The sequence below is a fragment of the Poeciliopsis prolifica genome, unplaced genomic scaffold (genome assembly GCF_027474105.1).
Source record: "Poeciliopsis prolifica strain line A6 unplaced genomic scaffold, Auburn_PproV2 SCAFFOLD007, whole genome shotgun sequence".
NCBI lineage: Eukaryota > Metazoa > Chordata > Actinopteri > Cyprinodontiformes > Poeciliidae > Poeciliopsis > Poeciliopsis prolifica.
Genome location: NW_026562382.1, coordinates 2,467,358 through 2,481,065, shown reverse-complemented (window position 1 = coordinate 2,481,065; position 13,708 = coordinate 2,467,358). Strand labels below are relative to the sequence as shown.

At 38.8% G+C, this 13,708-nt stretch overlaps 1 protein-coding gene across 2 annotated transcripts in view; it reads left to right on the top strand.

The window, feature by feature from the left end:
* The window catches only part of pdia5 (protein disulfide isomerase family A, member 5), a 58,794-nt gene that overhangs the window by 31,456 nt on the left and 13,630 nt on the right, over positions 1–13,708 (top strand). For both annotated transcript variants that reach the window (XM_055032189.1, XM_055032190.1), the window contains exons 11-14: positions 2,486–2,622; positions 9,132–9,202; positions 11,270–11,433; positions 12,367–12,497. In XM_055032189.1, the coding sequence (XP_054888164.1) occupies positions 2,486–2,622; positions 9,132–9,202; positions 11,270–11,433; positions 12,367–12,497 (503 nt within the window). The remainder of the gene's footprint in view (positions 1–2,485; positions 2,623–9,131; positions 9,203–11,269; positions 11,434–12,366; positions 12,498–13,708) is intronic.

The window sequence follows — 13,708 nt, the reverse complement described above, 5'->3', positions numbered from 1 at the left end:
CCAAAAAACACAATTTTAGAGTTGTGGTGTTTCCAGTAAATAAGAAATGCAATTAAAAGCCCATGTGAATAGATTTGTTCACACAATGGGTTATTTCATCTTTTTCTAATTGGTGTGTTTCCGTTAAGCAAATTTATTTTGGGAATTTTGATTTTGCAATTCTAAAGTCAATGGAAACACAGCTAATGTGACACAGGTACATTAGCTAATCTTTTTAACTCCAGATAGATAATTATTTATAAGCAGAATTGCTGCGTATTTTATATCTTAAAATGTCTTAGAAATGTGAAGGTTCAAGTTGAAAAAATGTGGAATGCAAAAAGTTTAGGATTCCCGTTATCATTACATGATAAATACTTGATCACTTTAACCAAAAGGCTTTGATTATTCCTCTGTCACTGTGAAGATATTCCTTCAGATGATTTTACAGAAGCTCACCTGTTAAAAATAGATCATTAATTTGCACATGAATAGATGTGACCTCTCGGAAACCTCATCACGGTTTGTCTTCTCAAAGGATTTTTTTTATTTTCTGTCTTGAGAAACAGGAGATGAGATGAAACGGGGGGTTTGATATAAACTGTACTCATAAACTTCACAGGATTTTTGCAACACTCTTATTTTTTCACCTCTAGTTTTCATTCCCTCCTCCCTTCCCCAAAGTTTTAATTAACCAAAGCATCATATTCAGCAGTTTAGTTTTACTCATTTATTTTTTGTCCCTTCTCAGTTTTTCTGCTTTCTACTGGGCCAAATCAGTCCAGTTTAGTAACAAAAGTCATGTAGTTCCTAATTGAAACTATGTTAATGGTGAATGCTTCTGCGTATTGTTAGATTGTATTATGCCTGAATCTTGTGTTTTTACACAATGGAAAAGCTAGAGTTTGTACATTGAGTCCTCTCTAGGCAACCAGATATGCTTTCTGAGGTATTAGTCAGTCCAGCCAGTCAGCTATTGCAGAGGTTTAATTTTCCACAAATTGCAAGTGAAATCTACTTATGATGGAGGAAAATATTACTATATAGTTCATGCTAACTCAACATTTTCAGGTAATTGTTCATTTTTATTTTTACTGTAGCAGGTGCAGGTTTTTCTGCAACTAAACTGGAATTAATCAGGTTTTTATAGGCGTTCTGTCAAAAAACAAACAAACAAACAAAACATGTGGATCGCAATTCTCACTTTGCTGTTTCAATCTGATAGCATTACATAATATAATGCTACTCTATGCAGACTCTCACTCTGCACTGGTGAAGATTCACTTCAGTAGGCTCAGAGATATAAGTGGCTCCTGCTGATGACTCAACCTCCTTTCTAATTATATACAAGAAATTATTCGATCGCCTGAAGGCGATCAAATAATAATAATAATAATAATAAAAGTACGAGAAAACATATTTCTCCACTTTTAAACCAATAATTAACTACTTTGAGTTTCTTCACAGCATACTATACTTTTTTCTTTTTTCTTTCCAGTTTTCTTCAGCTCATGGCCCAGCCTCGTTTCAGTAGCTGAGCTCGTTCATTGAATTTACCGTTTTTCCTCTGGACTTTTCAGCCCGGCTGAATGCTCCTTGATTTTTCAGTCTTTGATGGATTTGCTTTTGTTTCTCTAGCCCAATTGTGGACTGTTTCAGAACTTGTTTGACCTTATGCTGAGTCTAATGCAAACATCACCTTTGAAAATAGCTCAAGACTCTTTTTTTAAAAAACTGACTTAATTAGAGAATAATTAAAGTGAAAGCAGCTCCCATCTGAATACCAGTTTATATTTCAGCTGCATTTGTCAGTTCTATCCATAAAAAAAGCAAAATTTCTTAAACTTGTCCTCCGACTTCTTTTGTGATCAAGTTTCATAAACTTGTAACTCAAATTTGTTTATTAAACAGCTTTAAATGTTGATATTTGGCTCCAAATATTTAAATGGGGGGGAATAGTTGTCCAGCACTCAGAGGACCTAAATGAGTGTTAGATGGATGCCTTAGTGGAACTCGAGAGCTTTGGTTACGTTTCTCTTTTGTTTGTAAATGCTGTCCAGCCTCATGTGGTTTTACTGACTCAAACTGCCGCCTGTGGTTTGTGAAGAAAAACATTTTTTTTTCTTTTAAAATTATGTTTTATTTGTGTACTTGTTCATGGAGCATATTGTTTATATCACTGTCCACTCAATGCTGGCGCTGCAGCACTGGCTCCTGTCATTGAGGTGGGGCCTCTTAGTTCATGTGTGTGTGTGTGTGTGTGTGTGTGGTGTGTGTGTGTGTGTGTGTGTGTGTGTGTGTGTGTGTTGTGTGTGTGTGTGGTATTTTGACATATTGGGTGGAGTGTAGGTTACAGCTGTGTTTGACTCTTTTCTTTTTCTCTTTTATACACATGTATACTTATAAATATTTTGTTCATACTGCATACAGACCAGCTGAATTTAATCTGCTTTGCAAAATGGGTCCCGGTCAGTTTCCTCATGCCGTCTTTCCCGTGGTGTTGCAGCCCTCAGCCCCCGCAGCCAAAGACTCCGGAGGTGCCGTGGTCGGAGACGGACTCGCCGGTCTTCCACCTGACCGATGAGTCTTTTGACAACTTCCTGGAGGAACATCCTGCAGCCCTGGTCATGTTCTATGCTCCCTGTGAGTAATACAGCGTTTTGAAAATAAAAACAAAAGAGGGAGAAAAGGGAAAAAAAGCATTGCCCCTTTTTTTATAAATGATAATACAGTCATTCATGCACCCTCAGTATGCATTCACTTTTGTTCGCTTTTGTCTACCTCTAGTTCGTCTGCTTTGAAAGTCAGTTTTTTTTTTTTTTTTTTTGGGAGGTCTGAACGCGTAATCAAACTTTTTATAGTTCGGTCCGAAAAGGTGAATTCTGGCCCGCTGGTTTACTTCAGTTAGGCTGAAAAGAACCGCAGACCGGCGACCGCTCCAACAACAGGAAGTGAACTACAGTGTAGGGAATTATGGGTAAATACAGCCCCCCCAAAAAACGTGCAACTCTGTTGGTGAGAGAAATCACCTGTTGTCTTTTTTCCTAAGACAAAAAAGAAATCTTACTACCGCTAAAATCAGATCCCACTCCATTTTTGTTTCCATTTTGTGAAAAAGGAAGTCGCGCTCCCGTCGTCTTCTGAAGTGTTCCTGTCATTTCCTTCAGCTTATCTTCCTCTATGAAGGTTCATTCTGTTGGGCTTACTATGTACTGCTTAAAGTGTAAATTATGTAACTTTTCTTGGTGCATCGCCACCACAGGCGAGGAGGTGAACGGGCTTTTCCAAAGTGAAAGCAAACCACATCAGCTGAAAATGTAACAAATGTTGTAATTTTGGTCCCCAGTCGAATGAGGTCTATTCCGCTATCGTCTTTAGTCTCTCTTCTTCTTCTGTTGTTAAATATTCAACATTCCTTCATTGGAAACCAACACAGATAAAAGAGCCAAGAATCATCCTCTTGATACGTTTTGTGCTTTAAAACTCCACCTTCAGCCCCTCCTGCTTTTGTGCTAAACTTTTGGACAGTCTGAAAATGGTCTCATGTTTTTCTTCCCCTCCACCAGCAGCCCTCATTGTGCAACAAAGTGCATCGTGTTACCTTAAGAATGTTTTCAGCAGTGAAAAATGTGCAGCATCCAGTCAGAGGAGCTTCTCGCTCCTTCTTGCCATGGAAAACATTCTTCATGCAGTTTTCCCGTGGGTTCAGCTGTTATTTAGTCACAGATAACATCACCATTTCGCTGTCATGCGAAGTTGGAGGAAGGAACCAAACGAAGTTTTGAAAATGGGAGGAGGGGGGAAACAAACTCAAAGTCAGACCAAACACAGGGAATGTGGAGCGCAATCGCGATCTGTCCCACATGAACCCCTCTACATCCCTGCGAATAGCACCTCGTTGTCGCCATATGGTTCATATAAGCCCGTTTGTCGTCTCTGCACATGCTTTACATTTTCATTCAGGCACCGCACACTGTTGTTACGCAGAACTTTGTAACCCTGCCAGACTTTTTCCATCTTCCAGACATGACTTTGATCAAATTCGCCTCCTCCTTGTTGGGGAGCTTTCTATTCTTCTTGTTGTGACATATAGCTATAAATTATTGATAAAGAAATTCACATTAAGTTAGACAACAGCATCTTAATCATGATGCAGCTATTTCTGGATGGTCTTGCACATCAGTTCCCACTCTTTCTCTGCATATCTCTAATCTGTAATAATACATAACAAAAAACAGCCACACCAGTTCAAGCCTTAATAAGGATTTGATAAGTTTATTTGGAAAAAAATGGTGACATTTTAACATGTAATTTTGTGCTTCTTTCTAAAAGCAACCAACTCGACTCAGAAATCAAACGCACACATTTTCCACTGAATTACAGAAAACCGCTCTTTAAGCCTCACATGTTAAATTCAGTTATTAGAGCAGAGCCACTTACTACTAAATTAAATCGTTTTAAAAAAAAATTATAAAACTTTTTTATTTTTGTGGTTCGGGTGGGGACAGATCGGGGTCAGATGTCAAACTAATGAGTTCTATAACTGCAAGAATGAGGCTGGGAATTTTATGGCAACTAATTTCTCTCTACATATGAATGGATTTAGTCAATTTTTTTCTGAAATTATTTATTTCAAACAGGTTTTAAAAAATGAGAGCAGTCAGTGGGACAGAGAAAAACATGTACATACATAGCCAAGAACAAACTATTGTTGATAAACCTAAATATTTTTATTATGGATTCCTGCTGTTGGTGTTTAGACAAAGAATCATTTAGCCACAACCGCTGATTACCTTCCAGTTCTGTTTTGCATGTAGCAAAATGATCACATCACTTCAACTTTCAGAGGTCACTGACAGGGTGACCAAAATCATGGTGCATTTTTTCTCCCTCTTCTCTCTCCTCTATTTTTAGCCTGAATGTGCAGAGAAGTGTTTGAGCGAGTGTCTGTTTGAACGATGCTGGAAGCAGATTGCTCCGCTCTTTTCCCTCTGCGGTGTCGCAGCTTCACAGATGCCTCTGCTGCACTTGGCTCACCCCCGGAACAGCAGCCAGTCGTAAACACACTCAGATCAAGGGCAGTCGGCTGAAACAAGCTTCATCAAATATTGTCAGCGCACGCGCAACTCACGGAAAGGCGTGCACGCGCTGGCGGCATATCGACTGCATATTTCACACACCATGACAAAACATTTAGTGCGCACAATTGAGCTGCATATCTCTGTTTCTCTCAAATGGAAGCACAGACATGTAGATGCCCGGTTTTGCTGCTGTGGTGCAGTTTCTTGACGGCTCTGTTGTCAAATTGAGATTAATGTTCTCCCGGCCGATGCGATCAGCTTGCATTTCTGCCCGTTTTCACTGTCCTCTGAAATGCACAGCAGGGGAGCTTTGCGTGCAACTTCTTGGGGGCCTCCAGTTCGGTGCACTGAGGGCAAGCGATTGTGTTCTGGACCAAAACAAAAGTTTCTTTCAGCCCAAGCTTTTGATGTTCTGAGTGTTGTTTCAAAGCTAAATATAGTTGCATTGTTTGATCATTGGTCATTGGGCCCCCTTTCACAGGGTTTACAAAGTCTTAAATGCATGTATTTAAAATTAAGACATTCAAGTTTTTTAAATTTATTATTTTTCTAATTGTAAGATGGGCTTAAATACATTCATCACAGGTCTTAAGCTTTTTTGTATATTCTAGGGTTTCCCACAGTGTATTATGAGCCTGGTGGGCCTGCAGGCTTAATTTGTGCCTGGACTTAGCATTGTTAATTTATTTTAGCTTTTTTAATCATTGCCTCTTTTTTTTTTAAAAGAGTTTATAGTTGGTATGTGGGTATTAATCTTCCTGTCTTCAAAAAAAAAAAAAATCCTAACTAACAAGTGATTTTCAAATTTCCTGTCAACTTTAAGCATTTTTAGCTCAGAATTATGGCTGCAGGCTGGATGACTTCCCATGCGCTCTGATCACGGAGCTTAGCAAGTTTTCTGAGGGAAACCCGCTATTCTATATAGTTAATTTTTATTGTGAAACACTTCTGTCAGGCAAAAATTTGCTCAGACATTTTCTGAGCATCCTGTGACTCGGAGTGGCTGAGGCTACTGCTAACTAGCTGCTAATAAATGATTATAATAAATGATAATAAATTAGTAAATGATTGTCTCGCTGAACGATGCTAAGCGCATTCTACGCAAAAAAAAAAAAAAAGAAGCTTTGGACTACAATATAAAATATGTGATTTTCTCATCTTAAATGTTACTCATGATAGGCTTAAAAACCTCTTAAAAAGTCTTAAATTTGAGTTGGTGAAACCTGCAGAAAATCCTTTCTTTTGTTTTTTTTTTTTTTTTTTTTTGTAACTAATTTGGAATTGTCATTTAGCTTATGTCTTTTCCCAACACCTCGTTATTTTCTGTAAAACAGTAGAACCTCCGTTTTATTGGAACGTCTCCGTTGTTTTCCAGAGCTAACATATTTACTGTTTTGACTCTGATCTACATTCAATCAGCATCAGCAGTATCTAGCAAACCCCACTCCCCCGCTGAGCGCACACCAACGCGCCGCCTGTTCCGAATGCAGAACAGGCCTGACACAGAGCAAAGGACGGACGTTTGGGCTTTCTCTCTTGCTCATCATTTTGAAGGGTCATGGAAAAAAAAAAAAGTCCTCTGAATCACTTTGCATCTCTGCTGAGCCTCAACACACTCTGCACAATTAAACGCCACAGAGGCTTAGTTTAAAGCTTTTCTTTGCCACAACGTGCATTACTCTTGATTTATGGCCTGCACCAGCTATGCTTATTATTTTGAAGAAAGGACTTCCTGAACCGTTATGACAAGGGCAATTTAACAAGTTCAGAAAAAGTTTGTTTCATTCTTTGTGCGGCACTTCTTTCTGGTCATTAGACGGAATAGAGAGGGTGTCTATGTAATCTATATATTTAAAAAAAAAAAATTATTTAAAGATATGTTGGATGCGAGTCCCTAACCAAGGTAATCAGAATCCCCTCTCAACATAAAGACACATCATCCTTTGGAGGTGACCCACAGCAACAAAAGACCACACACACACACACACACACACACACACACACACACACACACACACACACACACCACACACACACACACACACACACACACACACACACACACACACACACACCACTGCTCCAGGGAGTTAGGAACAGGAAGGTTTAAGTTCACCAGAATTGGACAATAACAGTCTGGAAAAATCACAAAATTGGCAAAGATGATGAGTTTTGTGTAATTCAAAGGCCTCCATAGACAATAAATCTCACCCTAATAGAGCATATTTCAGCTGTGGGATGGAAAGAGTTGGTGCCCAGGTGACTCATATCACGTCAGCATGGACCAAATATGTCTGACAAATGGATCTGGTGCTTTGTTCAAGCTGCTCCACAAAGAATTAAGGCAGATCTGTAGATGAAAGGGAATTAAACCTGGCGCTACAAAGATGTACCTTATAAAATGGCCAGTGAGTGTAGATCTTTGTAAAAGCAAGATTTGTTTGTTTTGCAAATGAGGCAAAAAATTTTTCTTCTTCTACATTCTTTTGGAGGAATATATAATTTTACAGTGTTTTTTTATTCCCCATTTCTGGATTTAATGATTTTCCTGTTAAACATGGGCTGGTACGACTCTCACTGGATGATAGACTTGCTTTGACGATATCACATACGTTTTTGTAATTATGCCAAAAAAATTGAAACACGAACATAATTGCTTTTGTGAAAACCAATAATTAACTCTGCCTCTGCTACAATAATATAAATGTTCATAATTACAGCTAAATGTAAGCAAGGCAAGCACAGAGATGCAACACACTACAAATAATTATCCACACCTTTCATGCAAGTCACACATTTTTTTTCTCATTTATAGTTGCACTAATACATCCTTTTGATATACTGATTAATAATAGACGGTGTATTAATATTATTTAGCCACATTTGCCTTATTTGGTAGAGCACTCTTGCATTCAGCTGACCAGCAGTGCAAGGCAAGGGCCCCGAAAACTCCAATCGCGTCTATTTTCTGACATCTAATCAACGGGATTTCTAAGTTCATGAATATTGTAATTTTCTTTTGAGTATTAGTTGCAAAAAAGATGAAAAAAAGTTGTGCTGGGCTGTGAAAAAAAGTCTGAAAAGTATGTTAAATGTGATGACTGAGGCTTATTTTCTATACAATTTTGTTTGTGAAGTTAACTTCTATTGTCCAGATAAATAAAAACTACATTGTTAAAAAGGTTTCTAGCAATTTATCATTATTTTCCATCCACATTGCTGTAGTGTCTTCAGGCGAGGGGATTGAATATTTCTGATTGAAGTATGTGTGGTTGTTAGGACTGGAGTGGTCCAAAATAATAATAATAATAAAAGTACGAGAAAACATATTTCTCCACTTTTAGTTTTGAATTCATGCTCAGTGGTGTTTTCTGTCATCATGCAGATGAAGTTGTGCACTTGGATGGGTTGAAGTATCTGGGCCGAGGCGACGGAAAGCTTCTCAGATTAAGTCATCTGTCACGTCGTCTCTGCAGTGACTGACTTTCCTGTCAACTCCTCCAACGCCCCAAAGCTCTGCTTTCCACGAAGCTAGCCGTAGCTGAGCATGTCGACGTCAAATCACTGAATCACTGAGCTCCGATGTCTTGCTGAAAAATTAGGACATTTATTCCTGTCATTAAAACAGAACTATTATATAAAATAGAAAAAAATACCAATCAATGAAATGAAAGTCAGTAGAAAGACAAAAAAAAAAAACTCATATCATCTTCCCTTTCATCCCAAAAATGTATTTAAACAATATAGATTTACAAAAAACAAACTAAACAAAAACATAAACTCAAAAAATAATTTGTATGGGTTCACATTTTTTTATTCTAGTCACTTTTGTTTAATTTCAATTGTCTTAAGATATTTGCAATTTAATCTAGACCAAAGTTACTTGGTAGAATTTTGTCCTTTTTCTGTTGTTTCAAATTAAGAAATAGTTCCTTTAAATTCTTTCAAAGTGTGTGACACTGACCAGCCCACATGAAATGCTCTGTTGTTTCTGTAACTTTATTGATTAATGCTACAGCTGAATGAAACCCATCTGTTTGGCTGCAACGGCTGTTCTTTGGGATCCTGCAGGGTGCGGCCACTGCAAGAAAATGAAGCCAGAGTATGACGAAGCGGCCGAAGTACTCAACAAAGCCACAGATGTAAGTTTCTGGGACTTTGTTTACATGTGAGCTGCATGCCTGTCCGTAAGCGTTTTGTCTTTCGTACTCCGAATCCTGGCCTGCGTGACGTAGAACAGATTCTGATCACCTCGCCTCCTTCGCCTGCGGCTGTTGGCTGCTGCAGGTGGCACGTTGGGTTGATGCAGCAGACCCAATGTCCTGGATGTGTTTCTGATTAGTCGGGTGTGGCCCTCCTCTCTCTCTGTCTTTCTCTTTCTCTCTTTCTCGCTGTTTTTCTGTTTAAACCTCACACTCCCAAACCCGGGGGCCGGGCCTGCAGAGGTCGGTGCAGCCTGTTGACCTCATCCCTGAGTGCTGCTCTGCCCCACGCTTGGCCTTTGTCCTTGTGGCTCTGCGCTCAGCCCTGGAGGTCAATGGCAAAGTCCTGGCTTTATCTAATATTAATGGAGAGGAGTTTCTCTCACCCTGAGCTCTTAGAATCCCGTGTATAACTGAGGTTTTCTTTTCTTTCTTTTTTTTTCTTGCTTTGAATGTGTTCGGCTGTAATTTGAAATTTGGTTTCACCTTCATTTTGAGTGTGTTATTAGAGCATCTATGTCTGAAAACATTTGCATGGCTTGAACTCCCTAATCTGCTTGAAATGCTTAATTTATCATTCAGGCTTTCCTTTCCTTACTTCACAGGCATTCAGTGTTATATGTCCATTGAATCTTTCCAGATTTTCTCCCATTACAAAACTGGAATAAATTTTGTTGGGAATTTTTTTAGATATACTAACACAACAAATTGATCTATTCAATCAATACTGTGAAACAAAAAGGAAATAATTCATTAATAACCTATTCTTTTGCTTTTTTTCTTTTTTTAGAAGAAATTCTGAAAAGTGTGGTGTACTTTTATATTCACTCTCCCCCTGACACACTTTAGTAAGCACTTTGTAGAAGCACATTTTTGGAGGATACTTTGCACTTTTAGAAGTTGAAACTTTAGACTGAAACTAATGCAGAGGGGAAAAATAAGTGTTTAATGTAACACAAATTTTTCAAGTCTTACCACTTATAAAGAGCAGAGGCGTCTGTAATTTATTGTCATACAAGTCGAAAAATAGAGGTGAACATTTGGTGCACAATCCTTTGTTTGCAAGTTCAGAGGTCATTTCTTCCTGTAGTTCTTTACCAGGTTCAGGACGCCGCAGGAATTTTGTCGCCACTTCTCCACACGTCTTCTCCAGATCGTTCAAGATTTCGGGATTGTTGCTACAGGCAACACAGAGTTTTAGCTTCTTCCAAAGACACCAGGTCTAGATTCTGTCTTGGCCACTCCACATCCTCCAATCATTATCGCTGACTCTCCATAAGATTAGATCTCGCATGGAGCCCCAGAAAAGAGTTCCTGCTTTGGAGAAGTTTTAAAAAACTCTAGATACCGATCATTACTCCATAACAAATTGCAGAAAGAGGAAAAATAGACGGTTGAATTGGTGTCTATCTTTCACTTGTACAAAGATTTTGCACATTTATGTACAGTGTTTTTGCAAATGTTACAACTGAGCTTTAAGTTTGCTATAACTCATCTTGCATAAGTGGTATCACGTGGAAATAAGTTTTGGAAAATTGCACTGCTCTAGTTTTTCATTCATTGTTTTGGAAAAAAATAATTACCTCACTGCCCTCTTACAGTTTACTTTGCTTTCTGTTAATTTTTATTCCTTTCCACTAATTGCAGATGCATTGTTTTGCTGCGGGGCGTCACATCGTTGGTTATTGTAAAAATCTGCTTGTTGCTTCTATAAAATATCTCATTAATACTTTATGTTCTTCAATCTGTGTCTGACTTCAAATTAATCTTATTCAAACCGGTGTCCAAAACATTAAACTACCATTGGCTGTTCTTGTACTTACATCATTTTTGTGACATCTACTGCATTTCCACTCCTTGTATCTCTGTTAATTTTGCTGCTATTTATCTTCTGCAAATCCTACTGCAGCTCCAGCTTATTGTACTAAATTACCAAAACTAATTTCAACCCTTGCAGGAGACTTCTAATAGTGATGATGGGACTCTGATGTTGCTTCTCCTCCACAGAGCCCTGGCGTGCTGGCAGCAGTCGATGCCACGGTGCACAAGGCTGTGGGAGACCGCTTCAAGATCTCTGGATTCCCCACCGTGAAGTATTTCGAGAAAGGGGAAGAAAAGTATACACTCCCACACCTCCGAAGCAAAGACAAGATCATCGAGTTCATGCACAAGTGAGTCACTGGCTCGACACACTTAGCGAGACATCGGCTCTTCACCTTTTGTCTAATGGACGCGTGTTCCGAGTCGAGCCTCGGCTTTTAAGGGGTCGGTGTGAAATGCACCGATGTAGCCGGCACCAACACTCCATGTCTTGTTGATGCAGGCATAATAAACACATTATCTGTTGTATTATAAAATGATAATGGCAATAGTTATATTCATTAAAGCGCTGGAAATGCCAACTTGTTTTTTTAAGGTGTCTCTTGTTATATTATCACAAACTTTTAAGAGTTAATTGTGGTTTGAATGTGTTTCAGGGTGTCCAGTTATCCTTAAAAAGCCTTAAATCCATGTATCCAAATTCAGGTCTGAACAAATCTGTTTAAAAAATGTAGGCTGGCCTTAAATAATCACACGTATTATGTTTGTCTCAGCAGGACTACTTTATCTCATATGTGCTATGCAGTTTGGGTTTCTCATGAGACTTTTCTGTCGGTGAAAAAATTTGAGTTGCACTCAGACGTCTTTATTTCGTTCTTAGACAGAAGGGGGTTGACGCTACTGCTAATTAGCTGCTGATAAACCCAGCCAGCTTTTTTCTTTGCATCTATTGTTGGTAAGCATAAATTATCTGCAGTTGTATTAGACACTGGCTCACTTCGGTTGACAACCCACAGGCTAGGTGCATTCTGGGGGAAAAAAAACTTGGGACTACAACATAAAATAGAACTCCAATGCATTTTGCTCCAATACAGATTTCTTCTATCTCTGCAGATAGAAGAAATAAATTGTAATATCACACTTAAGATAATTTTGTAAGATCTTTTGTAAAACATTTTTACAAAATCCACATTTTAAATCATGATTTGATTTGTTACTGTTCACGTTAGAATAGGATTGTTGCTGTTATGATGGTATTTCATGAGCTTCTTGTATCTCTGCAGTCCCCAGGCTCCTCCGCCTCCAGAGCAGTCTTGGGAGGACAGGCCCTCCAGTGTCAGCCATCTTGGCTCAGAGGATTTCAGAGAAGCTCTGAAGAAGAAGAAGCATGCTTTGGTCATGTTTTATGCTCCCTGTAAGACATTTTTATTACATGTTTTTTTGGTGTAACTTTAGGATAATGTATTCAGAAGCAAAAGCTGTTCCTATAATTTGAAGTAGACATTTGGAAAACTTGTCGGGTGGAATCGCAGCTCTGCTTTTGGTGATCATGTTCCGTTTTCAAACCAGTGTCCAGATGCGTCTCATAGGTTCTCACCAGTCTCCTCTCTGCAGCGCATGCATCAACGCCACCTAATCCACAGGGAGGACAAGGAGTGACTCACATTTCTGAGAATAGATTTCAGGATTCAAAAGGGTGTCTCTAATAAGTGCTTCAGGAAGGTCTTGAAAAATGAAAAAAAAAAATTAACACTGAAAATCTCCTGTAGCTGTCTAGGAAATACAGAATTGCCATCAAACATGAAGCCTCAGATAAAAGCATTGTTTTTTTTTATGTTTTAAAAGTAATTCTCGTTTTGTGGTAGAAAAATCTGAGATTTCACTACATTGTTTTGGGCAGAATAATCTCCGGCAGCCTGTCACTTTAGGACAGTTTGTGAACTGAATAAATGTGCTAAAATTAAAGGGTTGGATTAATTTATTTTAAGAGATACAGGAAATAATTTCTTCACCAGCTGCCAAGAGATTTATCTGTATCTGCAAAATTTAATTACATTTTCACATGAACCTGACCGACTGAAGGAAAAGACCTTGATTAGATTCAAACACGTCATCCTTTCTACAAAAAAAGAAAAAAATCAGCAGGAAGGACTGATTTTTAAGGAAGGACAATATTTTTAAACAATGCATAAAGAAAGTAGTTATTCATAAAATCCTCTCACAGACACATGATGCTCCCGCGCTTCCATGCACTGTTTGCGCTTTGTTTCTGATTTTTGGACTTCAAAGTCCGAGGCGGCGGACCGGCTGGCCGGGCTGCTTCCTCGGCCGGCTCTTTGGTGTTAGCTTCTACAAAGGAAGAGTCCAGATGTACATCAAGCGGCATCAGCGCGCTGTCATGCCTGCCCGCCCACGCCACCTGCATCCTGCTCACTGGGTTCTGATCAGTTCACAGGCTTCTCTTAATTAAGGTTCAGATGAAACGCAGTCGCTAGCTAATAAATCAAGGTTAGAGATGTTTGAAAAGCACAGGAGAAATCTTGTACCTTTTTCTGGTGTATGTAATCACCTAGTTGGCTGCGGTACTGACATCTGAAAAAGCAGTTAAATTTGCTGTTTTATTCT